Below are 26,193 nucleotides of genomic sequence, written 5' to 3' on the forward strand. Positions count from 1 at the left end.
CCATTCATGGAAAGATTAGGAAAACTGACCAACTAAGTCAGGAAAATTTAAAGTTTGCAGATGACACCACACTCATTGGGCACTTCTCAATTAGAGATGACTTTGGCTATAGGAGGGAAATACAACAACCTGGAGCTGCTGCCAAACAGTGGAGATGATGCTGGACTTCAGATTGAAAACAGCCCTTCCAGATCCCATTTTCCCACTTGCCTGCCAAATGAGTTGCCATTATTTCCCAGTACCTAAAGTGGGAGCTCAACATCAGTTCCCTCATCATGAAGGAAAGCCATGTGTGCAGCAGCCAAAGCTCCCAATCCAGGAGCATCTACCACTGACTGGTCAGCATTCTTTAAATCTTTTTCTGTACTTGATGCAGAAAAACGCCAGTGTTGAGGCATTTTGAGAGTCATTTTTATATTTGTCATTAGACATGAAAACAAGAAGCCACATCAGAAATGTTCTGCTCCAAAGGTTTGTTGTCAGATTTCCATCTGGAGAGGGGTGTTTAGCTTCACCCCTCTCCCTCCAGTGTCTTCTCCTTCCATACCTTTGTTTTGTTTTGCAAATTGAAATATTAAATGTGTCATTTATTGAAGATTTGGGGTAGATTTTAAGCTGTTTGGGGGTAAAATAAATCATCTGAACTCATCTTTTGAAATCATTTGTGATCACAGTATTTTACTGCTGAATAATAATCCCCCCATGTGTTAAGGTTTACATGGTTTTTGTTCAGGTTTTTAATGTTATGTTTACTTTTCTCCAGCGCCCACTGGACATTTGCCATAACTGAGCCAGATTAGGCTCATACATATCTGCTCTCAGGGGTAATACTTGTGATTATGTCATAATCGTTTGTATATAGGTTTATTGTCCTGTAGTGCGTTTAATACCTCACACGACCACATGGCGTCACTGTTTCCCCGCCCACGGCCTCCACCAGACTCCACTGTTTTTTCTTCTATTTTTACTTTATATTTTACTTTGGCTCCAGCCGAATATCGGTCAGTAAGACAAAGGGGCGGAAACCATTCCACACAGATGACACGCCCCCTCTCACGGGCCAAGTCATGACGTCGTGCGCTCCCATTGGTCACACCCCCTCGGCCCCACGTGGTGATTGGATGGCGGTTGCTACCTGGTGGTGTGGGCAGAGAGCGCGGAGCTCAGGTTGTGTAACTCTGCTGTCGTGGAGCAGAAACTTCACACACGGAGGAAACGAAACTGTGAGGCCGGAGAATTAACCTCATTTATCTCCACACAGCGCAACGAAGCCGCCATTTTGCCCAGTGAAGGACTTAAAATCAGGAAAATAAAGAGGACTGGCTGTGATTTATTTATGAATGCCGCTGACTGAACACGGTGGGCGTTTAAAATGATCCAAAAAGACAAATAATAACAACAAAAAATACGAGTTTCACTTGATATGTGTGAGGCTTATTTTTATGCATTCGTCTGAATGTATAAGAACAACAATCAGAAAAGTGAGCGTGAATGCTTGCATGTGAATGAAATGTTTCATTTTTAATGTGATATTGGATTGTGAGCATAACCTTCACACAGAAGAACCTGTATTAGTTTAAACAGTTTATTATTTATTAGCAGTAACCTTTATAAACGTCCACAGGGATTCTGGTTATGTGCCATCCACAGGCGTCTTATTGACAGCTACGATGTTTGAAGAATAACACTCTTATTAACGATGTCGAGAAAAAGAACTACTCTACCCACAATCCTAAACTCAAAAAGTGATGTCTCTGATTGGTACAGGGTGCTGTTTCCATGGAAACGTTTAACAGCAAAGTCAAAAAGTGGGCACTGCAGTCAGGAACAAAACGCAGCCCCAAATACGGTTACACACAACAGTAAGTACACAAATTACACACTGTATTTTGTTTTTACTGAAATCAATTTTTTTTAAATTTTTATCAGAGGTCATTCGTTGGGATTTGCAGTGCATTTTGGGATGAGCAGTTCCAATGGTCATTTTCCCCCGTCCCTTTCCTTTGTTTTTCTCCTGAGCGCCAAACTTTATACCGGAAAAATATAAAAGCATTGACTTTGTGGTGTCCGACTTGTTTTCACATTTAGACTAAAAAATAAAAAACAGTCAACCAAATCTTTTTCGGTCCTGCTTTGAGGGTTTTCTTTGTGTGGTGTTTACAGCGGGCCGCCGACTGAATTACCCTACAGTCAGTTTTAAACAGTTGGATATTTCTGACCTGTGGATGAAGCCAGTACTAGCTAGCTTTATGCAACGCTAACCTGGTTATGTCCTCAATGCCAATTAATGCTTTAATTTTTTGAGCCCAAACTAGTTTTAAAAAGTATTTTAAACATAACATAACATTTTAATTTGCTACAGCAAGCCTAAAATATATATTTTTTTATCTTTTTAATCTTTACTGTTCTATTCTGTTAATTTAATATTACAACATTAAATATTCCTTTAATTTGTGAAAACATGCTGATGTCGTTTATTTTTTATCATTTTTAACAGAAACATTACACGAGCGAGAGTTAACCTAGAACAGGTGCTAATTTTCATGTATTAATGAGGTTTAAAATGTTTAATAGTTCAGCAAATAACTGAGCATTACAGGAAGACTATTCATGGGGGGATATAAGTACATACACTTATCTCTCTCATATGTGCCAGCTAACATGGAGACTATCCATCCAGCTGTCAGAGAGTGAAGAGATTCACATTCAAATTCACACCTTTGGCCAAGAGTTACCAGTTAACCTAAACCACATGTGTGAGGAAGCTAGAGAACCCACCAAGGAACAGGGAGAACCCTGGCTGGTGCATTCAAAGCCAGGATCTTCCTGCTCTGAGGCCACATCAACTCCTTTATTCGACAGTTTTGTTTTTAAAGCCCACCAGCCATTTTAAAACTCAATATGGTGGCCATTTTAAAGATGGCTGTCCACTGGCAAAAGAAAATAATTTTAAATAAGTAAATTAGACTTACCTTTTAATTGATCTTAATGTCAGATCATAAAATTACATGTTTGTATGTGTAGAAGTCGAATTTAGAGGTAATTTGTTTGTTTGTAAGGGAGGAAAGCTTTTTAAGTGGCAGGAAATTTAAAATCCAACTTTTAAATCAGTTCATCAAATGTAAGCAAACACTGTTAGTGTGCAGTTTAGCTCTCAGACATGCTGTGTGACAAAGGCCCAGCTACTGTGCAACAGGCAGGAAGACGAATGAGAACCTCACTCCGAGATGGGGAAAAGGAGGACAGTTGAGCAAGATGAGAGATTATTTTTAAAAGTAAGCACTGCAGAGCAAGTGATGTGTTAAACTGGAAATGTAAATGTTTTATGTGAACATAAAATACATTTTTTTAAAATCAGATATTGGATCTGTACAGGATGTGCAGCTGCTGAATTATGTTAAACATGGTGAAAAACAGATTGAAGTATGGTGATTACATACAGACAGGTCAGTGCAGCTTGTGGTGGAGTTTACACACCAACGAATCAGACATCAGTTTATACTGAGGTCAACGATGCTGATTATTCACTGAATTCACTCACTCGCCTACATGCAAAGAAACATCCAGTATGGGACTTTACTGAAAAGCTACACCCGACCTGAGGGTTCCCCTCCAAAAAAAAAATCACGTTGCTTAGACTGGCTCAAGATTTAGAGCGAGATGCTAATCACTCTGAGGTTCCTCAGCTACTGCATCCATCTGAAGTGTCCCTGAGCAAGTTACTGAACCCCAAATACCCTCGGGCATCCATGTGGATTTAAAATGTGCTGCATGTTTACTGTGGAGTTGGATCAGTAACATGAGCCAGGCTGGAGCAATGTGCTTCACTGCAGCGTTTTAGTTTTGCTTAAAACAAAGACGCCAAGTACAAAATTCGACTTTTAGTCAAAAATCACAAAAATATTGACGAGTAAAGTTTTTCCAGCTGTTGAAATTCTCAGTGAAACAATGACTGCAGACAAACGCAAAAAACAGCTGGTGCCAGCCTCGTGGTAACATTTTATTATAAAAGCCGTTTTCTTCACCATCACGTGGTGTACAGGTAAATGTTCAAAAGAAAAAGAAAAGGATTATTTTAACATAAGCTGTTATTATTAAGAATAACATTTAATAACATGAGGTATTTTTACTGGCTACACTATGGGCCAAATCAAACTATCAAAAACAGCACTTTCCTCAACAAATGTTTATTAAATAATAATAATAATAATATTAACAATGATAATAATAATGTGTAAAGCAAAGATAGTAGGTAGTATCACAGTAATGAATACTGTCCACAGACTCTTAAAATATTAATATCTCGTACTGTGAATAAATGTAGATTGGATTACACATAACACTCATATAGATATCAAGATATTTACAGTATTTACAGTCAGAACAGAAGTGGGCTAAGAAGCATAATACTGAGGCTTTGGCAAACAATAAGAGTGTACACGAGTCGCTAACAGGTCGCTAACGAGTCGCTAAAAAGACGCAGCCGTGATGGTACACGGCGGGGGAGAGAGAGAGAGAGAGAGAGAGTACAAAAACAAGTAAAATTTAAAAATATTCCAGTGCAACATCGGCTTTGTGTGGATGTCTGTGAGTGAGTAGCAGCCTGGTGCCTTCAAGTCCTCCTCCTCCTGCGGCGGTGTGTTTGTGGATCGTGGGAATAAAATGTCCTGAGAATGGTGGAGAAAGCTTGCCGTCCTCTGCTGACGACGGCTATGTCTACGTTAACAAAAGTAACAGGAAAACGGCGGCACTCAGATCGTTTGACTCTCGGCAGCATGAACATAGAAAAGAACTGGATTCATCTGAGCGCCTCCTCCACTCGAAGGACGGCCTTAAACTCCTGAAGGGACCTGCTCTGCTCTCCTGTCTGCGTCATACATGTGCTGAAACATCAAACATGGGACCAACAGGGTTTTTGGGTCTTTTTGGGTGTTTTCCTGTCACTTCTGTGACAAGCTAGTGACAGATCTCCTTATATAGAAGAGCAATCACTTCCTGGTAATAAAGGTTGTTCAGTTTTTCTCACAGTGAAGCTGTTAGCATTCTGCTAACACATGCTGATTGGTTGGTTAAGGACAGAACACCCTCGCTCAATGGCGCCTGTTTCCTGAACTTCCATATACTAATATAGCTTAAGTAAATCTACTGTTCTCCCCTCAGCAGGCTTCCAGACCCTGGCCAATAAGAAGCCAGTAAGAACTGAGCCATGGCGTCTTTTTTTTTTAGAGAGATCATGAATGGAAGGCGGGTTTCAGATAACTGAGGCTTATTTTGAACTGCCATTCATGCTAAGCTACCCTTCAGAGCAGGAAGTGAGCAGGACAGGTCCCTGTAAAATGAGTCCAGGTGTGTCTGACCCTGTTCTGAGGTCGTGTAAACGTAGCCGAGTACAAAACATCGTCCTGATGTGGTGGGCGGAGCTGATTGAAACAACCAGTCACAGTCACTCTTTAAGAGTCTGGTCGGTGTTTGGCCCCTCCCCCCGGGGCTCCTGAGATGGCCCTGTGAGTGACACTAGTCTGTTAGTTAGTTGGCAGCAGGAACCAGCACGCCAACAGGAAGTGCCGGTCCTCTGTTCTGACCCTTTGGCAGGGCGCCTTTGCTGAGGTCTCGGGTTTCGCCGGGCCACGATGACGGCCTCTTGGTAGTCATGTGCCGTCGGGCGTGTTTGGTCAGATGGTCGCTGCGCATGAACCGCCGTTCGCACACGCTGCAGACAAACTTCTTCTCACCAGTGTGCGTGCGGCGGTGGCGGGAAAGCTCATCGGAGCGGGCGAACCGCTTGTCACAGCCCTCCCAGTGACAGCTAAACGGCTTCTCGCCTGTGGAGCAAGAGGACAGGTAAGTGGTTAGCTCATGTCTATAGGACAGGTGAGTGTCTGTCTGTGGTTCTCCTTCCCCTGAGGTGACTCATACCTGTGTGTGTGCGCAGGTGAGCCTTGAGGTGTGAACTCTTGAAGTAGGTCTTTTTGCACCCAGGGAAGGTGCACACGTAGTCCCGTCTGCGAGAGAAGTCTGCCTGCGAGGTGCCACTGTTCGCTCCTGACGGCATGTAAACAGGAGCTGGGGCGAGTGGGAGGAGCTTGGTGTTGCCCAAGGTCATGACGGTCTGCGGGCCTGGTTGTGGCTGGGGCACGGGTGGCTGTGGCACCACAAACATCACGGTCCCTTGCGGCATGGCGGAGCCCAGCAGCAGCGACTGGGCGAAGCTGGAAGTGGGAGACTGGGGAAGGATGGGCTTGGGCCCGCCTGGCCCCTGCACCTGAACTGGGGCCTGGACAAAGGCGGAGATCATCCCCGTTCTGCCGTTCACCGGGAAAACCTGGCAGAGCAGCGGTGAGGAAGACAGCGAGTGAGGTGGAGAAGCTGAGGCGGGAGGCGATGGGGGGGTGTCGGGAGTTGGGGGAGGGTCGTCCTTCTCCTCTGGAAGCGTCTGCAGAAGTGGTGGCAGAGGCTGCGTGGAAGTTTCTGACAGCTCGGTGTTGGGCAGAGGAAGGCTGAGGCTGTCAGCGGTGTGGCGGATGACACTGGTGGCCATCGCTCTGCTGGGCGGAGCCACACAGGCCGACTCTGAGTGAGGTGCAAGTGCTGAGGTCTCTGAAGTGACGGCATGGGGGTCGCTGTGAAGGGCGGGGGAGGGTAAGTGCGGTTTGGAGGTGATGGTGAGGATGGGGGTAGCGGAGGCCTCGGCGAAGCTTGGACTTTGAGGCGGAGTTATACACTGAGAGAGAAAGCAGGTGTTAGACAGACGGATCCCAAATGCTACAAATTCATTCACAGAAGAAAATTACTTAAAACAAATTAAGTAGTTAACTAAATAATGAAAAACCTAGAAAGAATTTTTTGTGTTACATTTTTATAAATATGGTAACAATGAGGTCATTTAGTCATGCGTGTGTGCATTTAACATTTTCTAACGTTCTGACTGTATTGGTTCTTACCAGCGAGGAGAGGGCGATCAGGTCTTTTGGTGTATCTGTGCCCTCTGAGTGGAGTTGGATAGAGTCACAGGAGTCAGAGGTGGGTGTCAGTGGGCGGGGCTTGTGCGACCTTTGACCCCAGAAGCTCATGCTGACGAGCGCTTCGGCAGCCTCCAGGTCATGGTACTCGACGTACGACTTCTGCTCCATGGCTGCTGCTGTCTGTCTGTCCACACGGCTGACCTGAGAACCGTCGAGAGGTCAAAGGTCAGTTTTAAAAGACTTTAGCATTTCTCGTCACTTTAATTGGATTATTTTCTGTGATTTTAAAGCAAAAATCAGCTCAGAAGCGCAGAATTACGACCAAATGGCACTGGTGGCCCGGAGAGTGGGGGGCCCGGGTTCAAGTTTGACCCGTGGCCCTTTGCCGCATGTCTTTCCTCTCTCTCTGCCCCCATTTTTTGTTTTGAATGCTGCTGGAGCTTCTTCTGGATGTTAGAGGTACTGCAGTTTTTGGCACATTCAGCTACACTCTACCCTAAAAGCTAGAGCCTGAGTGTGTTTAAACCTGATTCAAAATATAAAAGTAAAAATTCCCAGACATTTGTTAGGTTGTCATTGTCTCTGCAGCAATATTATGATGATGGAGTAAAAGTAACCTTATTGTATTATCACAAGTCAAGGATCATTTGATTACACTCCGCCCACCTCCGCTTGGATCAATAGCTGGTTGCTATTCGTTTAAGTGATGACGTATGAACCCTGCTTCCGGGTTCAAACTGCTGTGTGTTTATTAAGGCTGTTGTCTTTTTAAAATATTTTAATGTTTTGTATCTTGTTCTATTTAATATGAACAAGGCCCAAAAATGGTCAGTAATCACTGTCGGCCTCTCTGGGTTTTTATTACCACTGCAGCAACTTTTAAAGATGGAAACTAGCGAGCTAACTCCCTGCTAACTTTGAACTCCGTTAAACTTCATAAATTCAGTTTTCATGGATGCCTGGATGTTAAATGTAATTGTTACACCTGGTAAAGCAACCACACTGACCATTTTATTGAACATGAAAGAATTTAGACAGTTTTTAACTCTCAGTTATGACACAGTGTTCATTTGACTTTGGGACCTGAAGCAAATGGCTAATAACATCAGACTTAAAGACTGAATTTGGTGGGAGGTTCCAAACATATGTTGCCAACAGGGAAGTTGCAGAGTGTTCTCTCGTGGACAAGTAATCGTTTCTCCCGTGTCTTCCTTACTTTGATTTATTTTTCGGCTGTTATACATTCTGATAACGATATATTGGGAAACAGCCAATATCAGCTTCACAGGTATATCAATCATGCTCCAATCAAAGCCCACTTTCATCTGACTGGACTGCTTCTGGAAACCTAAAGAGGGGCTTGGGTAGAGACATGAGCAGAGGGTAGTTCAGCCACAACAAGCTGCTTCTTCTGGTCTCATCGAAGTTTCTGTTGGGCTTTAGCTACACAGGCAACTTCTGGAAGCTAATTGAGGGTGACAGCAAGCAGGCAGTGGACCGTCTTCTTTCTCCCATATGACTTAAACGCACTGTTAGTGCTCACTGTCCTATAAACTGTTGAGCATCTGCCTCACAGCCCAGTTTCTTTTTCTTTTTCTTCCTCTTACTCCTCGGATAAAGCCAAACAACTCCCATCTAATGACCAATGATGTCACAGTTTTCCCACCTCTGGCGGAGCCGCATCCACCATGTCAGGAAATAAATTAATTAATTAATTAAAGGGGCGAGAACTGTAGATGGGAGGTGACTCGGGGACAAAGGGCTCCTGGCTGCTTGGCTGGCATCTGCTCAGCAGCACGTACAGGAAAGGAGGAAGAGAGGGAGGAGGGCAAGCGAGGGGTGAGAGATAACGATGTAAACAGAGAGAACAGGCGGAGGGGGGGGGGGGGGGGGATATAGTGGGTACACCCAACCTCTCACCCTGCCTGACGGGGAACCTCACTGCACCCAGAATAGATTGCGGGAGGTGCTAATAAAAATAGGAGAAAAAAACTAAACAAAAAGACCCCATCATGAACAAGCCCCGCCCACTCCTCCCACACTGACATGAACCAACTCTCCCTGTGAGAGAGAGAGATAGAGAGAGGAAGCTCCTGACAGGAAGTATAGTTGGACAAAACAATCCGTTTCAACACACACACACAGACCCCGCGCTCAGATTTCCCACGATCACAAAAACACACCACACCTATTGACAGAGAAACAACAAGGTTTACTCATAAATGAACGCCGCTCGCTGCCTTTAATGTGCTAATAATCAACTGAGCTCAGCTCCACGATTAATAACACCTGTTCCCCGACACACTCACACCTGATTGAGAAGCTTGGAATGCATTTATTGCTCCAGACACACTTTCTGTTTTTAATTCTGAGATCTTTTTTTCTGCGTGACTCGGATTGATTCCTGGTGTGTTGTCAGGTTTCTCTTCATCTGCATTTTCTTTGTGTTCAGTGCAGATTTCTGGGATGAAACTGAGGCTGAGTCTGATTCACACAGTCAAATCGCAGGAAAATCAGAGATGCCACATTAGGATTTATTTTTGGAAAATAACTTTAAATGGTTTTTAGAACAAAAACACCCAGAATTTTACACGTCAGCTTCAGGTGCAAATATTTGCTTTACACTGTTTAAACAGGTAAAACATGCACTCATGAAAACGTGATTATTTTAAATCAGCAGTAATGAAGCAGGCGTCTCCTATTAGAGCCAAATACAAATCAAAATGAATGTAAATGATTTTAACATTTTATTGAGTCAGTGACAGTGAAACTGATCTTTAATTGCTACAGTGAGCTCAGATCAAAGAATCTAAATTCATGAGAGCCATCAAATTAATAATAGATTATTTTGCTCAACAGGTTTACAATTAACGGATTAATTGTTTAGTCAAACCAAAGAAAATATCATCTGATCATTGTCAAAATAATTAATTTACTGTCACATTAAGAGGATAAAAATCAATTTAACTGTTTAGGAAGGAATATTAAAGGAAGTGAAAAATTTGCATGATTAACATCAAAATAATCAAATTAATGTCATGTTTAATAAAGAAAACCAACAAACTGGCACACGAGAGACTGAAACACACTTGCAAGAACAAACTTAGACAAAAAAATGTACTAAAAAATTTAAAATCGGATTAATCAATTAATCTGTGTTAGAGAACAGTGAGAACATGCCAGGTGAAACTCAAACTACTGGCTTCACTGTCACAAGCCAAAGAAACAAACTGAACACAACGACGCTGAGAGCCGCTCGAAAACATCAAAATCAATCAAATCAGTCAATCCTGTCCGGCTGATTAATCGACGACACTGAACCGAAAGCATCAACTGTACCAAAACAAAGAAAACATCTGTAAAGTTTCTGCAGCGGTGAGCGATGCACTGCAGGGATGCAACTGTTGGTACTGCTCACGCGCGCGCGCACACAGGAGTGACTGGGTTCACTGTGACCTCAGATAAACCAGCAGACAGCGCCAACACAGCCCGCCGAGCCGAAACAACCCGACCGGGGTTGCAGAACCGCTCCGTCCTCGGACACCGGACCCCGAACCCGGAGGTTCTGGAGCCCCGGGAGGTACCGCACAGTTCTAACATTCCAAGTTTCTGGAAACTGACCTGACAGCAGCGAGGCTGAGTTGACGAAGAGAAAGAGCGGACGGAGGAGCGGAGAAAGGGTCGGCAGCAACTCCGTGAACAGCGACTGGAGCTTCAGTCGGAGCGCTGAGCCGCTGCCAGCAGACTGGCTTCAGCTGAGAGCACCGGAAAAAAACAAAAAACACAGAAACGAAATTCAGAGCGGTCTGGCGGGTGGTAACACGCAGCCAATCAAAATCAAAGGTGTAGCGGGTCGCGGCCAATCACGGGCGAGGCGGTGCGTGATCGCTACGTGAGCGTCACGCGATTGGCCCGCGGCGGGGTGCGTGGCTGTCGGGGGGCGTGGCCGCGGAGTCAGCGGTGTCAGAGTAAACCCGGTGAACCCGGCGGCGCGCTCGAACTGGGGGAAAGGTTGGGAGGCGCGAGGCGGGACCGCGGGGACGCGCGCGACAGGCATGTAAACTGCAGATGGAGTGAAAAAGGAACAAAAAGGGACAGGTGAAAGCAGGTAAAACCGAGAAAAACACACTGCAGACACACGGCCACACCAGAAACACCGCGTCACAGGCATGTTTTTAAACGTTTACGGTTAAAATCATGGTAAAACGTTAGTAAATACACTGAGTGTGGAGCGTGTTGACTGTCTCAGCCTCTCTAAATATGGAGTATCATTAAGAAATACCTGTTTATTCACACTCATTTACCTAAAATACAACAGTTATGGTGCATTTACACTATTCTATATTTAACTGAAAACTCAGAATCTTATTTTGGAGTGTTTTTAATGAGGTCTTTTCTGTCAAACACAGGCACATTTACTTTCACATGTTTTCTATTAGGAATTAATTTGTGCATATACATACATATTATTTGAATCTAGATCATGTAAAACAGAAAGAGATTTTAAAAATGCTTTCTTATGATTTAATGTCAGAAATGAGACACACTGCTAAGACAAAAAAATAATTTTACTGGTGACATGATAGAAACAGCTTGACATTACTGACATGTTGCTGTCAATACAGAAAGGATTAGACACGTGTATTTCTGGAGAAAAAATTAAAATTTGGGGTTTTGTGGAAAAGTTGAAGCTTTAGTGGCTGAAATGACAAATGCATGTGAACATAATCGTAAAAAGTGAAAAACACTGACGATGTGAGCAGATTGTAGCTGCTTTCTTTCTTTAGTGAAGCTGGTGTGGCGTGGCTATGATGTGCTCACTGTTTCATGCTGCAGCAGGGACATGTAAACACTTTCTCTTCACTGCAGAGCTGAAACTACACAATCTCGTCTTCTTCTCCCTCCTCTTCCTCACGTGCGCGCGGAGCCTCAGACATGTGCACGTTAAATTCACAGAAACGAGACAAAGAAACAAAGCGGCGGCTCTCGAGGCCTCGCCATCGTCTCTTATTGTCTTCTTCCTGTAACATTTCTCTCCTCGCTCTCGTGAGCCCTCCTCCTCCTCGCCCCCTCCCCGCAGGGCTGATGAACCCGGGGACTCCTATGCGGCGAGGTTGTAAACAGCCTCTCCAATAAAGAATTTCGGGGCTAAAAGGCAGCACCCACTGCCTCCTCTTCCTCCCTCCTTTGTTGTCGCTGCAGGTTAACCCTTTAAGCAGCCGCATCATTATCATCACCGCAGTCGTCATCGTTCTGACATGTGCGGTGGAAGTGATGACATCCTGTCTAAGTCAGACAAAGATGCACCTTCAGCTTCACCTGCTGCCTCACAGCACCTTCAGGTCGGCGGTGGCGGCTCAAACACATCCTGGATGTCAGAGAAGCTACAGAGATGAAAGTGGGACAGAGACAGCAGGCCGGGGTGATGTGAGTTCATTTTCAACTCCAAGTTCAGTGAGGTTGTGAAGTAAAAAAAGAGAAAAAAGGGGGAAGGAGGGGGGAGAAAAACACAGGCGGGCGATCCGTCCATAAAAAACGGTTTCCAGGCAGAAAACAGTCGCAGGCTTGTGCAGTAGGAGACTGAGCTCAGCTGTTTGCAGCATGAAATCAGAGTGCAGAAACCACAGCGCGCACTCACTGAGCCACGTCCCAGCTCTGCAGCAGGAAACTTACCTGGACCTCACCTGAACCTCAGCGCTAAGTCTAGAGACACAAGTCTAGAGACACAAGTCTAGAGACACAAAGGAGAATCTGTCTTCAGGGTGACGGCACCCTCAAACCCCCTCACATTTAAAAACTCTCCAAACTCAAGAGAGGAGGTACAGAGGTAGAGGTGCAGAGATTTTCAAGTATTCAAGGACACTTTTTCACTTTACTGATTATAATTCATAGAAACACTGAGAGTCTGAATCATGACATCACACACGTGTAATAAACCTTTGCATTTTTAGAAACCATGGTTCACTAAAGCGAGTCAGTCCTATGTTAAAATTTTACAGCAGAAATAAACATGTTTACAGCCAATACACCAACTGTTTAGTCTCTGTAAGTGATTTCCTTCTTCATAAAACTGCCATTAAACTTTAGTTACAGAATAAAGAGAAAGCAAAAGAGAGGAATAAGCAAAAAAAGGGTATCACTATATACAGATGGCACAGTTTTATATACTGAAGACAAAGGAGACCAACAGTTTATCTTCATATCAGAAGTCAGAGACAAATATGACAATTGGCTTCAGTTTGCATTATTAGGGAAGTGGCTTCTTTGACTGACAGGTGGCACGTAGCTGCTAGCTGTCTGCCATCTTCACACTGAACTGGACCTCGGGACCGTGTTTGTGCTGTTGAAGTGTTTTAAAGCATTTTCACTGACATTAAAAATGCTCCATGTCATTGGTCATTTTTAATGACCTGGCTGCTGTGAGGTTGCTGTACTAACAAACCGTCTGAGCAGAAAAATTCTAGGATTTCATCTCTAAAGTGATGTCCTGTAAACACAAGACTTTTCTGCAACAATAAAGAGTAACATGAATACAAGTATAATGTTCTTACAACAGAAATGTAAAGTACTCTGTTTTCACATACCTGTGAAGAGAGTAAAGTTTTTTTTAATATATAAAATCTTTTCTAGAATCAACTCTGAACATGTGAACCTTCTGGAGTGAAAATTTGCGATAACGATATAACTGACGATATAATTGACACTAGACAAAATACTTTACAACTCCACAACTTTATTACTGCAAAAAAAAATATCAATGTATTTTCACTTAAACAAGCAGCTGTTTTTTTTTTATGTGCATTAAAGTTATATAAAAATTTAACAGTGCAAATACAAATTCCTTGCTGACAGTTTAACCAAAAGGCATTTCCAGTGGAAAATGGCCAACATATCCTCAGCATAAAAACATAGAAACAGCTTGACATCACTGACATGTTGCTGTCAATACAGAAAGGATTAGATGTGTATTTCTGGAGAAAAAAAATACAATTTGGGTTTTGTGGAAAAGTTGAAGCTTTAGTGGCTGAAATGACAAATGCATGTGAACATAATCTTAAAAAGTGAAAAACACTGATGACGTGAGCAGATTTTAGCTGCTTTTTATGTGCATTAAAGTTATATAAAAATTTAACAGTGCAAATACAAATTCCTTGCTGACAGTTTAACCAAAAGGCATTTCCAGTGGAAATTGGCCGACATATCCTCAGCATAACCATGTATAATATCCACAAAACTTAAAAGAGGTTATACACACACAATACAGTAATATTATGTTGAAGCACAGTACGTATCACTCCGCGAGGCTCCTGCCTACAATAGCCTTAATGCTCTGACAATCCATCAAGCGGTGCGGGTTCGTAGCAAAGTCGTACAAAAGCATTTGACAGATTTTCGAGCGCCGTGTACCACATAAAATCGTTTTGAGGTCAGTAAACACAACCAGAATTCATACATAAGGCCCATTGGATTATAAGGGGCACTGTCGATTTTCAGAAAAATCAAAGGATTGATTTTAAGTGTGCCGTATTTTCCAAAAAACACGGTAATAACGACGGCCCGCTAGCATGCTCTACCAAAAATAGTGCTTTGTTGTGTATCTGACGGACAAAAGCTAAACCAGTTCCACACCACTGAAGTTGCACCATTTTGACAAACCAATTCTTCAGTTTCATTCAATGATCCGCTTTCGCCCCTTCTCATTCTCCGTCGCCGCCATGCTTTTTCCACCATGTGCGTATGAAAACAAAGGCATTGCGCATGTGCGTTTTACCCATATTCTATCGCGATATTTCATTTTCTTATCGTTGCCCAACATTATACCGGTATTGCTGTGAACAGTATGATATGGCCCAGCCCTAGACTCAGTTTCCATGTCGGTTACAGTTTGCGAACAGCAGGCAGAAATCCTCGGCTCCACGGGAGCAGGGGTGCACATTACTGCAAGGTCAAAGGTCATTCCTCCTCCCAGACTTCCAAGAATCAGACCTCTAGGAATTACAGCCCCCCATGGCAATTTTCCTACAGTCTTTATTGGGCATCCACTGCCCGGCTCAGGCCTGTCAGACTGTTTGTGTTCCACATGAGCTGACCTCCAACCAAACCTGACCCAAACAAACCGCGCTCAGCGGGTTTCGTCTGGTTTATTTAACCACTGACAGCCGCTCATAGGTTAGGTCAGTTAGTTTAAGGCTGGAGATCCACTCGACTCACACAGTGATGAGTTTAAAGAGCTTTGATGAAAAACTAAAACTACAACTCTGAGACCACCAAAACAGCAGCAGGGTTTGTGTTCAGTCGCTGCGAGCTGGTGAATGCTGCTGAAGGTGACTGCCTGCAGCAGAAAACGGCTCCAGGTTTATTTCTAAGGTTAGTTCTGAGCCCTTTCCTGAGTTTAGCTCCTGAACTTCACACGGTGACCAGTGTTGGCGTGCTGTCAACTGACATGGTCTCTGTCACACTTTAAAGTGAACTGATTAAAGTTGTTTCTTTACTTTTCTAACACACCTGGCCTCCTCTGACTGGCTGCGGCTGCTCTGATTGGTCAGAACCGCCTCAGTATAGTTTTGCAGTAGTCTGAAACGTGTCTGCAGGTTTCATCTGTGCAGTCAGACCAGCTGACCTCATCGACCAGCGACACACCCAGCCCCATTAAACATGTGTGAGGGAGAGGAAGGAGGGGATGGGTGGGGTCACTCAAATGTAGGTCAAACTCCATCCGTCATCCTGTACAAGGCGGGCGGCGCACCAAACGCCCTCAACACATACACTGCACAAATGTTTTCTTTTTCTGTGGTGCTGCAGAGGGGGAAACGGAGGCTCAGTGCAGGGGCCGGACCGAGGGCTCTCAGAGACCCCCATTTTCTTTCCCTCCTTCTCTTACTTTGTTTCCTTCTCCTGGCCTTCTTCACTTCGTCCTCCACGGTCAGTTCATCAGTTTTTATTTTTTTGCTTTAGCTGAGTCAGTTGATTCCAGGCCAGTGTAAACAAACATTTCCTGTGTCGCTCATTTCCTGTTTGGCCACTTTAATGACGCCTGGTGGATGGTCCTGGTGTGTGATGGAGGGAACAGCAGAGCAGACAACAAACTGCAGACGCATCATCACAACAACGCTCACAAGAACCGGGTTTAATCCTCAGAACTTTACACTGAGCTTAAATGTTTTCATATTTGAAGCGCCAACTGTGATTAAAATAGGAATAAAGACAAACGAGTGAATCAGATGAACAAAAACAACCCCTCTGATTCTGTTTTTACAGTTTGAGTTTTGAAATGAAACTGTATTTCCTGTTTTCCTCTCAGACGTGCTTTAGTCTTCATGCAGCAGCATGAGGTTTTCTTTTTTTGTGTCGGGATTAAAACTGAGGATAGAGTCTGAGCTTCAGAGTAAATCAAAAATACATCAAACCTTTAAGGCTTTAAGGAAGAAATTTCATTTATCTACGTTTTAATACGGACATTAAACAGGTAAAAACATTCCACAGAATATGAGTGTTTGTATTTGTTCTTGTGTCACTTTCAGTTTTGGGTCTGAATATTTGAGTTTCTGCTACATTTAAAAAAAGTGTTCCAAGCTTCTTTCTTTGACAGTTTGTGATGAAGATTTGGTTTAATCTCTGCGTCCAGCAGAATAAAATCCAAGTCTGTGACTCTGAAGAAAAACCCGAATTTGTTCTTTGATTTCAGTCTTTTTTTAAACAATGTTTTTAAAATATGCGACACAAACATTAATTTTTTCTTGGTTTTAATTTAATCTGATTTAAATTCTTTACAGCAAACAGACATTTTCCTTTTTTTTTGAACAAAATTTAAATCTGCACTTTACTGAAATAAACCCTGAAATTATTCATTTCTTTGGAGCACCAGAATGAAAGAAAAAATCTCTTTGAATTTCTTTGAAGTCAGTGGTTTTTAAATAAATTCTTCTCATTTAAATCTGACACACTGAGACGTTTAAGGTCAACTGATTTTTGTTTGGAAATCAGTATCAATAATTCAGAAAAAAATATGTTTGTAGTTTTGAGAAGAATCTTTTCCTGATTAAAAAATAATAATTCTACTTTTGAGGAAATTAACGAAATATGGACGGTATATTCTGACCTGCAGTCTGATTTATTGGTTTATCGATCACTGATAGATCTATCCTACCTCAAGTTTTATCCTCTGAGAGTCAAACCTTCTTCTTCTGTGCAGTTCACGTTCACCAAACTTAAACACAGCAGAAACAAAGTGCAGACGTAGTCGATAAAGTTTTACTGACATGAGAACAAATAGATCATTATTTCATGAGGTAAAAATGGCTTAAAAGTCTAGGTTGAAACTCAGTCTGAGAATTTCATGTCCTCTGATTTTTAATTTCTAAGTTTGTTTAAATGGGGGTCAGATGACAGAGATCCTTTGCAAAGAGCCGAGTTTCTTTCCAGGAACTGTGGAGTGAAATCTGGACTTCTTCCAGATGTTTAGTTCGCTGCTGTGATGGCAGGGGAGTTGATGTGTTTAAGGTCCACGCGGAGTTGGCTCTCTGAGCGCTGAACTCACAGTTTTCAACAGGAAGTGTGGTTTTTTGAAAGTTTTTTTTTTTAAGCTGAAAAAACACAAGCTGACCGTCAGCACACAGGACTGAGCCGATAGAGCTGATCTGTTTCCTGAGGGTTATTTGAATATCTTTAGAGGTTAAGAAGACAGACCTGAAGCCTCTCCAATTAAAAGATTAATGCAGTAGTCAGTTATTTAAACTACTCGTTTAGTGTGACTTCTTATTTTCTGAATCTACAGCAATGGTGATGGCACGCTGCAGGTCAGTACTTGAGTAAATGAATGATTTTAAACTCAGCCGGAAAAAAACAACTTGAGACTTCTGAGGCTGAAACAACAACAACCTTGCAGTCCCCAATACACTCCCATGTTAAAACTTCAGAGCAGAAATAAACATGTTTACAGCCTGATACACAAATTGGTTGTTCTCTACAGAGAATTTCCCCCTTCATAACACCCATTTTAAACTTTTGCTACAGAATAAAGAGGAAGTAAAAGAGAGGAATAACCAGAAGGGTGTCACTATATGCAGATTACATAATTTTACACACTGAAGAACAGAGTCTAACAGTTTATTTGGGTTCATATCAGAAGTAAGATACAGATATCACAACCTGTTTAAATTGTATTAAGGCTTAAAGTTTGCATTATTAGGGGTGTGGCCTTTTTGACTGACCGGTGAATGACAAAACACCTACCCCAGCTAATTAGAGTCCCTGAACTGGACCTGTGGGCTATGTTTGTGCTGTTGGAGCACTTTTTAATGATCACACTAATAACATGGATGCTGTGCCATCTCATCCAAATATGGTGAGCTCTGGAAACAAAATGGCACCAAAATGCAATAAAAGAAAGTAAAAAAAAAAAGACTTTGAGGATTGGGAAAAACCAAAAGGTGATGTGACAGAAGCGAGCGCTGTCTTATACACGATGGTTACGATCATGCGTTTAGAAAGAAACAAAGCTTTTATTTTGTCAGATGCTTGGAGCTGGTGACCTGGCTCCTTGTAGACATTTTTGTACATCGTCTGCTGCGCCAACCAATACAGGAAGTGCTGCTCACAAAGTACTGAAGCTGAGATGAACCAGCAGGCCTTGAATGCAGAACGATGGCGTCTATGGCACACAGAGAAATTCAATAAAACATTTACAGCTCAGAGTTCATCTGAGGACTCAATGCCAGTGCCAGCCAACTGTAAGTGAATGCAGCACAAAGCTTCTTTGATGGCTACTCTCTGTAGTATCACTATGGCAACCTGCCCAACACTGTAATGTTACCCTAACAACAGCTGTGGTAAATGAAGGTGGACAAACAACTGGTGAAAATAAATGAAGTTAAAAATGAAGCATGAGACGCCACTGTTGCTTTATTGTATTTGATTCTACTTTCATTTTATTTTTGTTTTCCGATTAACCCAAATGACCTGCAAAGGGGAGGCTACAGCAGCAGCGACTCAATGGAGCAAGCACACCTGAAGTCAAACAGTTGGCTCAGGTTTTCTCAGACGTCTTCCAACTTGGATGTCTTTACATCGTTTTAGAAAGCAGCTGCAGCACAATGTAAACTCAAATGTTTTATAAAGAAAAGCAAACGTGCATGAATGTTTACATGAAATATGACTGTTCGGCTCTGCCTGCGCAGGAGGGAAGGTTTTTTTTTTTTGGGGGGGGGGGGGGGGGGGCAGAATTATTGCCTAAAGGCGAAGATGGATGGCCAACGGATTTACTTTACTAAATGGACCATCCCAGCCTTGCTGTAATGGTCTATTAGATTCACCTTGTATTGTTTATTTTATTTTCACTTGCTAAATACGGGACAGACTTGACTGGGGAAAAGAAAGGGGAGAAAGAAAGAGGGAGAGAAGAACAGCGGAGACGAGGGACGGTGATAAAGGGCAAAAAACAAAAACTAACAAAATAAGCAGACAAAAAAATACATATATCAATCACCTGGATCACCTACTGAGAAAGAAAAAAGAGAAAACAAGCACAAGGAAAAAAAAAGAGCAATATAATAAACAACATCACGATGATTATGGGAATATAACAGTAAATACTAAATATTAAACATTATTGTGCAGCACGTAAGATCGACAGTGCACAGTGTGCTTTGAAGTAGGAGCCAAAAAGGGTGTAGTTTGTGTGTGTGAGCACCCGTGTGTACACTTGTGAGCATGAACGTGCTTGTATTTAAAAGGTTCCTTCATGTAATGATCTGCTAGAGGGTGTGGGGAGCCACAGCCCCATCCTCCAGGGCATGAAGCAGGTATGGAGCAGATCAAAACTCCAGACATCCAGAGGCCCTCAGAACACAAGAGACCAAGGAAGACCAACGGAGGGGCAGCCACGCCACTATCCCAGAAAGAGCTGAGGAGAGCCCCAGATGAAGGGTCACTCAGCAGGCGTGGAGCAGAAGCCAGGGGGGGGTTACAGTGACGTGCCCGTGAGCTCCGCCGGCAGCCAGCTGTGCCAGAGTGACCGAGCCCCAGGCCGAGAGGCCGGGGGCACCCTACCCCCGAAGTGGCCCGAGCGAGCCCCAGGCTCCAGGCCCCGACAAGCAGCCACCAAGGAGTGAGCCGGTGTGTACCTGGACGCCCATCCCGGGACACACTTTAATATCCTTTATCTATCCAAGTGAATGTCTCATTTAGATTTAAAACATTTCCAGTGGCCATTATGGCGGAAAAAGTTACAAGACATAACAAGTAAAAAACAAATACATTTATAATATGTAAAAACATAATTAAGAGCGACATTAAAAACAGTCACACTGACTAGAAGAGTTCTCTCTTTAAAATAGACTTAAACTCCACCTTGTTCCTTCTGTAGATAATTCCAAGAAACAGGCACAGCGTATTTAAAAGTCTCTTTTCCCATGTTCTGTTTTGATTTCAAGAAAAAAAAAAAAAATCATTTGTATGACGTTGTGAGAGTGAAGACTATATTGGTTGTGGTTTTTACACATAAACACACAGATAAGAAGGAACCAGCCCGAGGAGAGATTTATAGATAAACACCAACCAATGGGAAAGTCTGCAGATATACAGAGATGGACATTTAGCAGCAGCATACAGACAACAGTATTTTTTGATATTTTCACAGTGAGTAATAAAACGTAAATTAAAATGGTAGACAGTATCAACCTCTTTAAGTAGTGGGCAGGTGCATTCATAAAAAGAAGGCTCAGTTATGAGCTAAACCTGCACAATTCAGGGGTTTATAGGAAGAAAACATTACAAAAAGTCACGTGTTGGCCACAGTTTCTTCTTCTGCAGGTGGAAACCAGAGGTGAGCAGTTCCGCTTCCACAGGACTGACACGAGTAACAGACCAGAGTAAGACCTGAAACACTGCTTCACCTTTAACCTTTGGTTGGTCAACAGTTAGGGTTAGTACAGCTGTCTCTGCCCAGCAGCAGAGACAGCTGTTCACAATCTTTTCAATCATTGAGGTCAAGATATATTAACACTGCGCACACTGTACATGAAGTAAAGGTCACCCTCTGTCAGATGGAGGTCAGCTGAGGTAAATATGTCCTTAGCTGCTCCTCTAAACTACAGCTGCCTCCACCCTTCATACTACAACCACAAGCTGTTTTGCAGCTTCTGAAGCCAGAAGATCTCAAACTCGCCCAAAAAACAGCTGCAGAGGAAGGAGGAGGAGCCACAGAATCAAGCAGCCAAAAGAAGCTCTGAGCTCAACTTTTCCAGAAACATCTGGCCAGCTGCTCGGCGCTGCTGCTGTAACTGACCTCAGAGCAGTTTCAGTGTCTGCTACCTTGTAACAGGCTGCTCTCCATTAGTGTGATTGAACATCACCTCCTGCTGGTCACTCTGAGTCAGTGCAGCACCCCTGTTCATCCACGGCACACAGCAGTCCCCTGGAGAGTCACACAGTCTGCTCAAATATTCAGGACAGCACGTTTAACAACTTTAAATCTACACAATTCAAAAGCTCTTCCAGCTCCATCCACACACACGCAGAACTACACCCTCATCACATGCACACATCCATCAGTCTTCCAGGTACCAGATACCATTCCCAATCCGATGCTGCGACTCTCCATCAGATCCTGTTGTTCAAACTACAAATCTTTTCCTCCTTTAGAGAGATCTCTCTCTCCTTTTTAGGAAATGTTCTGACCAAATTTTCTTTCTATTGACAGAAAAATCAGTTTTAATGCAATTAATCAAAGACAAGAGCAGCCCTTTTACGTTTATTAAAAATGTCTTTGGTTTAAACAAAAACATGGAGGCAGCAGAAACAGCCAAATGTCCCACAGATGCTGCAAGTTCTCAGCTCTTCTTACTTCTCTGCCGCTTCCTGTGTGAAGCCCGGGTCCCGAGTGAAGCCTCAGCCGTCCTGGTTGATGTCCAGGTCATCCTTTGTGACGTCCGGGTGTTGAGTGAAGCCTGGGCCTCGGGTGAAGCCCCAGCGGTCTCAGCCGAAGCCCCGGCATTGGCCTTGCTCTTCCCTCTGTACAGTCTGGTGTCAAAGATCCTCCTCTCCACACTCAGGACCTCCTCATAGAGGCAAAACGGCTTCACGTCGAACATGAAGGCGAAAAGCTGCAGCAGCCAGATGAAGGAGCGTGGCAGCGTTGCCTCCACCTCCTTGTAATGACTGTTGTAGCACCTACAGGAGAAGGAGACAAGATTTAAGTGTCAATGATTCATCGTCATGGAAACGTTTGAACAGATGAGGAAAAATTTGGCATTATGATGTGGGATCAGTTTGTTGTCGGGCCCCGTCACAAGTTTGAGGTCTTTCAGGAGATCTCATTCAGCAAATCAGTTTAAAAACCACTAATGAGCATCGAAGGAATCGGTGGAGCTTGGAAAGAAAAGCATCTGGACTTCTTTAAGTTTCTTGAAGATGTTTCGTTCTCATCTGAGAAGCATCTTCAGTTCTAAGAGCAATTGTTGGAGATTCCCCAAGAGAAAGGATGCCCCAAATGTCTACATTTTGGACAGAGAATGTCTTCTCTGGTTTGAAAGAGGAGTGGAAAAAGAGCCATCTATGTCTACTGTGAACAACCATCTTTAAACAGAGGGCGGGGCTTATGACACCAACTGTCTGCCATCTATAATCCAGTTTTGAGATCCTTCCCAGACACTGACATCCGGGGCCATTTGACCTCAGTAGGAACTGAAGAAGCTTCCCAAGAAATTTAAAGAAGTCCAGACGCTTTTCTAAGCTCCTTAGACTATGATGACCTGGATGACCGAAACCCTTCACAGACATGATGAGGTAAGAAGCGTCATTCTGTAAGCGATCAAACCCAGCGTCCAGTCTGTGAGGCAACATCAGTCCAACCTTCATGACATACAAAACACCAGTGCATCTCCATATAATCACCGCTTTGTCATCACCCTGAGGGGGAAACTTCAACCTGCCAGTGAACGTCATAGAGCTCACAACTCCTAACCATCACATTACTCTACCACGCTGGCAGGTAACTTCCTCCTCCACCCAACTTTTTTCTTCCCGACACGTCACACTAAGATTCTTTGTTCATGCATCGCTATTTTCAGTCCTCTGTCATCAGCTCAGTTTAAAATGACTAAAGCCTTAAACGACCAAATAGACTCACTAGAACTTCTGTCCTCTGAGAACAACTTGTCAAAAGGTCTCAAGCCAAGATGTGTACTACTCCCTTTACTGGCCATTCTCCAGGGTTTAAAACCATAAATCTAAATTTTTTACTGAATTATTTCATAAAGCTGACTGCCGATGACCAGCGAACTACAAGCGCTGATGTTTATGTCGTGCAATCTTCTATTTTTGCTCTATACAAGCAGCAGTACACTCTTAAGTGTGAAATCTTCACTTTCCTCTTTGGAAGTTTCTCTCTTTGAGGCAAGTTTCTGGAGAAAATATTCCTCTTTGGTCATTTTGAGATTAAACCCACAAATGCTGACACTCTGAATTCCCTGATATTTCTGATCATTTTAATGTGTACCTTTAATTTAAAAAAAACACCTTTGAGAGTTTGAGTGAACTCAAAGTGTGCTGGGTTTAATTTCCTTAACTGTGATCAACCCGTTTGTGTATTTCGATATTTCAACCTGAGACTGAAGCTGTGAGTGACTCACAAGCAGCGTCTGAGCGCCGGGTGCCAGTACATGTCGTTCAGCGGAGTCAGGAAGTCATATCTACGGGTCACGACCTCGTCCAGCTTCATGTGGTGCAGACTGGGACCGTCCGATTCCTCCTCGTCCCCCCAGCAGAATATGAAGCTTGATGGTCCTACATCCTGGAGCCCCGATGGACAGGAAGTCAGCTTCTCGAAACACAGCTGGACCTGCTCTGCGATTCCTGCACAAACAACAGAGGGAGCGTGTCGCATCTCAGGATGTTTTTTCATGTGCTTCAGATTAATTTTGCAGAGAGAAATGAATATACAGGAAAGGACAGGACTTCACCTCTCTTTCACAATAAGATCAGCCAATTTAATTTCTTACTTTTTTTTTTAATCATCGAACACTTTTCTTTCTTGTTTGGGTAAATTTGTTTCTTTGACTTCCACTGCTTCCTGCCGAAAAAAAGAAGAAAAAAAGCATATCAGGAACTCTTCATCAAAAACAGAAAACAGGTTTAAAATAAATAAATAAATAAAAAATCAAATCGTGATCGTTTTTTTTTTTTTTTTTTTTTTAAAAAGGGAACACAAGCAGCTATTAAGCAGCTTCAAATGTCTCCACATCTACAGGTGTCCGAGTCAGTGAGTCAAACTCACATTAAAAAAAAAGAGCCCATTATTCCTTAACGTAACACACAGATTGCAAACTTCCTGTGTGCAGATACGCCAATGACGTCACGCTTTAAAATCAGGACTAAAACCTGATTTCTGCACACAGATCAACCTCAGGGGAAATACCGCCGATGTCCTACCTGGAGACATTCTGGTCTCTCCTCTCTTGAGCTCGAATCAGAGCGGCCTGCATCACTTTGTACCACCTCCTCAGGTTAAACACTTTACCTGTGGATCCACACAGAGAGAGTCGCACACAAGCCACGTCTAGAAGGGGTCATGCTCAAAGGTCAAAAGGGCAGAAAAGTTCCAAGATCAGACATAGTTCGTCATCTGTATACAGTCATTCACAAACACGTGCAGTCAGCCATTGATTTTCAAACTGATCATGTTATCAAATAGCTCCTTACATCTGTGCCATGTTATTTTTTTTAATAAATAAAAATCCGACCTGAGTCCTTCTGTCGTCCAAGATCATTGGACAGATGCCTGAAAGATAGAACCAATCACAGTCAGCACACCTGGAGCCCTGCCGGAGGTCGTCTGACGGCGTGAAAGATACGTACCACTCGGTCATGTCGTCCAGGCAAAAGAACAGCTTCAGATTGACGATGATGAGGGCAGCAGCTTGCACGTCATACCGTGGCAGGGTGGGGTGATTGTGTGGGTCAAATGTGTGAAGTGTTTGATCCATCATACCGGTGTGCTCCAACAGCCTGCAGACCCAGGGGTGGAGCTCATCTGACAGGAAACAGGCGTGTACAGGTACACTCTGTCAGTGTTTGTATGTAAAGAAGGGCGCCTCCAGCAGAGACCATTATCGGTCAGAACACTGAAGTATGAAGCGCCTTGAGGCGGCTTTTGTTGTGATTTGGCGCTATATAAATAAAATTGAATTGAAGTAGTTGTTACCGGGGAGGTTGACATCGGACAGGTATCTGAGGCTGAGCAGCGCCGGGTGCAGCAGGGTCTGCTGACTGATTGGAGGAAAAGCAGGAAGCTGCAGGAACTGAATGAGAGTCTCGGCCTCCTTATGAACGGCGTGATGAGACGGAACCGTCTGCAGAAACCAGGTGAGAGCCAAGTCACGCATCATTACCGGGGCCAGGTAATAAACAAGATGGCGGCTTTCTCACCTCGACTACAAAGATGAGGGAGTCCTTCCCCGTGACTTTCATCTCCTCGGGAAGCTGCTCATAGGCGTTCAAGTACGGGATGTGACCCTCATTCACAAGTCTGCAAAACATCACGTTCATCCAGGTGAAACACACTGGTTAAAACCCCTGAGCCACGCAAGTGCAGGTGGGTGCAAGTGTTACCTGAGCAGGTCGCTGAGCGTCAGCGCCTCACGGCTCCACACCAGAGCCAGGTAGATCAGAGCCAGTGTCTTCTTCATGCTCAGCAGACTCTGGCTCCGCTTCTTCCTGGCCGACAGGTAGGTGAGGGTGTCCGAGGAGCCGGACCAAAAACCGGAATTCTCTGAGGTTAAACGAGCAGTCAACTAACGCAGGAAACCTCATCTGGTCATATGACCTGACACTGAAACTTTTACAGGAGCTTCCTGTCAGACTGAGGACGCTTCCAGCACCGTACCTGTGTTTGAGCCCGCCGTGCTTGCTGGGTTTGACTCGCCATCTGTGCAGCTGATCCCCTCGCTGGCGCTCTCCGCGTCAGAGCCCACGGATCTCTGAGGATTTAGATTTAATTATTAAATCTTAAAAAAAAAAATCAAATAAATCAAATGAAATCAATAAACAAAAAAATAAATAAAACTTAGTAGATGAATTAAAACATAGAAAATCAAATAAAATGATTAAATATACAAAAAGAATACAAATTTTTTAAAAAAAAGTGAAATAAATAAAGAAAATAAAGACAAAACTAATCAAAATTAAGGATTAAAAATACACAAATCAAAGAAAAATACAAAAAAAAAAAAAAGAA

At 43.3% G+C, this 26,193-nt stretch overlaps 2 protein-coding genes and 1 long non-coding RNA gene across 4 annotated transcripts in view; 1 reads left to right on the top strand and 2 right to left on the bottom strand.

The window, feature by feature from the left end:
* Positions 1-19,306, top strand: LOC146502226 (uncharacterized). The gene is made up of 2 exons (XR_014869209.1): positions 1-1,359; positions 1,768-19,306. It is a non-coding gene; the product is annotated as an uncharacterized LOC146502226 (long non-coding RNA).
* On the bottom strand, positions 4,945-7,130 carry klf11a (Kruppel like factor 11a). The gene is made up of 3 exons (XM_085132207.1): positions 6,942-7,130; positions 5,917-6,721; positions 4,945-5,822 (listed from the first exon to the last, which is right to left on the bottom strand). The coding sequence occupies exons 1-3, from the start codon at positions 7,128-7,130 to the stop codon at positions 5,527-5,529; spliced, it is 1,290 nt and encodes a 429-aa protein (XP_084988333.1). The 3' UTR covers positions 4,945-5,526.
* Positions 14,061-26,193, bottom strand: part of taf1b (TATA box binding protein (Tbp)-associated factor, RNA polymerase I, B) — a 16,274-nt gene continuing 4,141 nt past the window's right edge. For both annotated transcript variants that reach the window (XM_085132201.1, XM_085132202.1), the window contains 10 exons: positions 25,843-25,936; positions 25,569-25,728; positions 25,386-25,485; positions 25,162-25,309; positions 24,816-24,990; positions 24,701-24,738; positions 24,390-24,477; positions 23,960-24,030; positions 23,591-23,813; positions 14,061-22,130 (listed from right to left, as the gene is read on the bottom strand). In XM_085132201.1, coding sequence (XP_084988327.1) covers positions 21,791-22,130; positions 23,591-23,813; positions 23,960-24,030; positions 24,390-24,477; positions 24,701-24,738; positions 24,816-24,990; positions 25,162-25,309; positions 25,386-25,485; positions 25,569-25,728; positions 25,843-25,936 — 1,437 coding nt within the window. In that variant the 3' untranslated portion in view covers positions 14,061-21,790. The remainder of the gene's footprint in view (positions 22,131-23,590; positions 23,814-23,959; positions 24,031-24,389; positions 24,478-24,700; positions 24,739-24,815; positions 24,991-25,161; positions 25,310-25,385; positions 25,486-25,568; positions 25,729-25,842; positions 25,937-26,193) is intronic.

Source organism: Neolamprologus multifasciatus, chromosome 15 (assembly GCF_963576455.1).
Source record: "Neolamprologus multifasciatus chromosome 15, fNeoMul1.2, whole genome shotgun sequence".
Lineage (NCBI taxonomy): Eukaryota > Metazoa > Chordata > Actinopteri > Cichliformes > Cichlidae > Neolamprologus > Neolamprologus multifasciatus.

What these genes read in the sequence shown, in the direction of transcription:
- klf11a (XM_085132207.1), bottom strand. Translation starts at nt 7,130, where the DNA reads ATGGAGCAGAAGTCGTACGTCGAGTACCATGACCTGGAGGCTGCCGAA. An exon ending in TGATCGCCCTCTCCTCGCTG is followed by an intron (nt 6,722 to 6,941) that starts GTAAGAACCAAT and finishes TTTCTCTCTCAG; the next exon opens with TGTATAACTCCGCCTCAAAG. An exon ending in TCACCTGCGCACACACACAG is followed by an intron (nt 5,823 to 5,916) that starts GTATGAGTCACC and finishes CTTGCTCCACAG; the next exon opens with GCGAGAAGCCGTTTAGCTGT.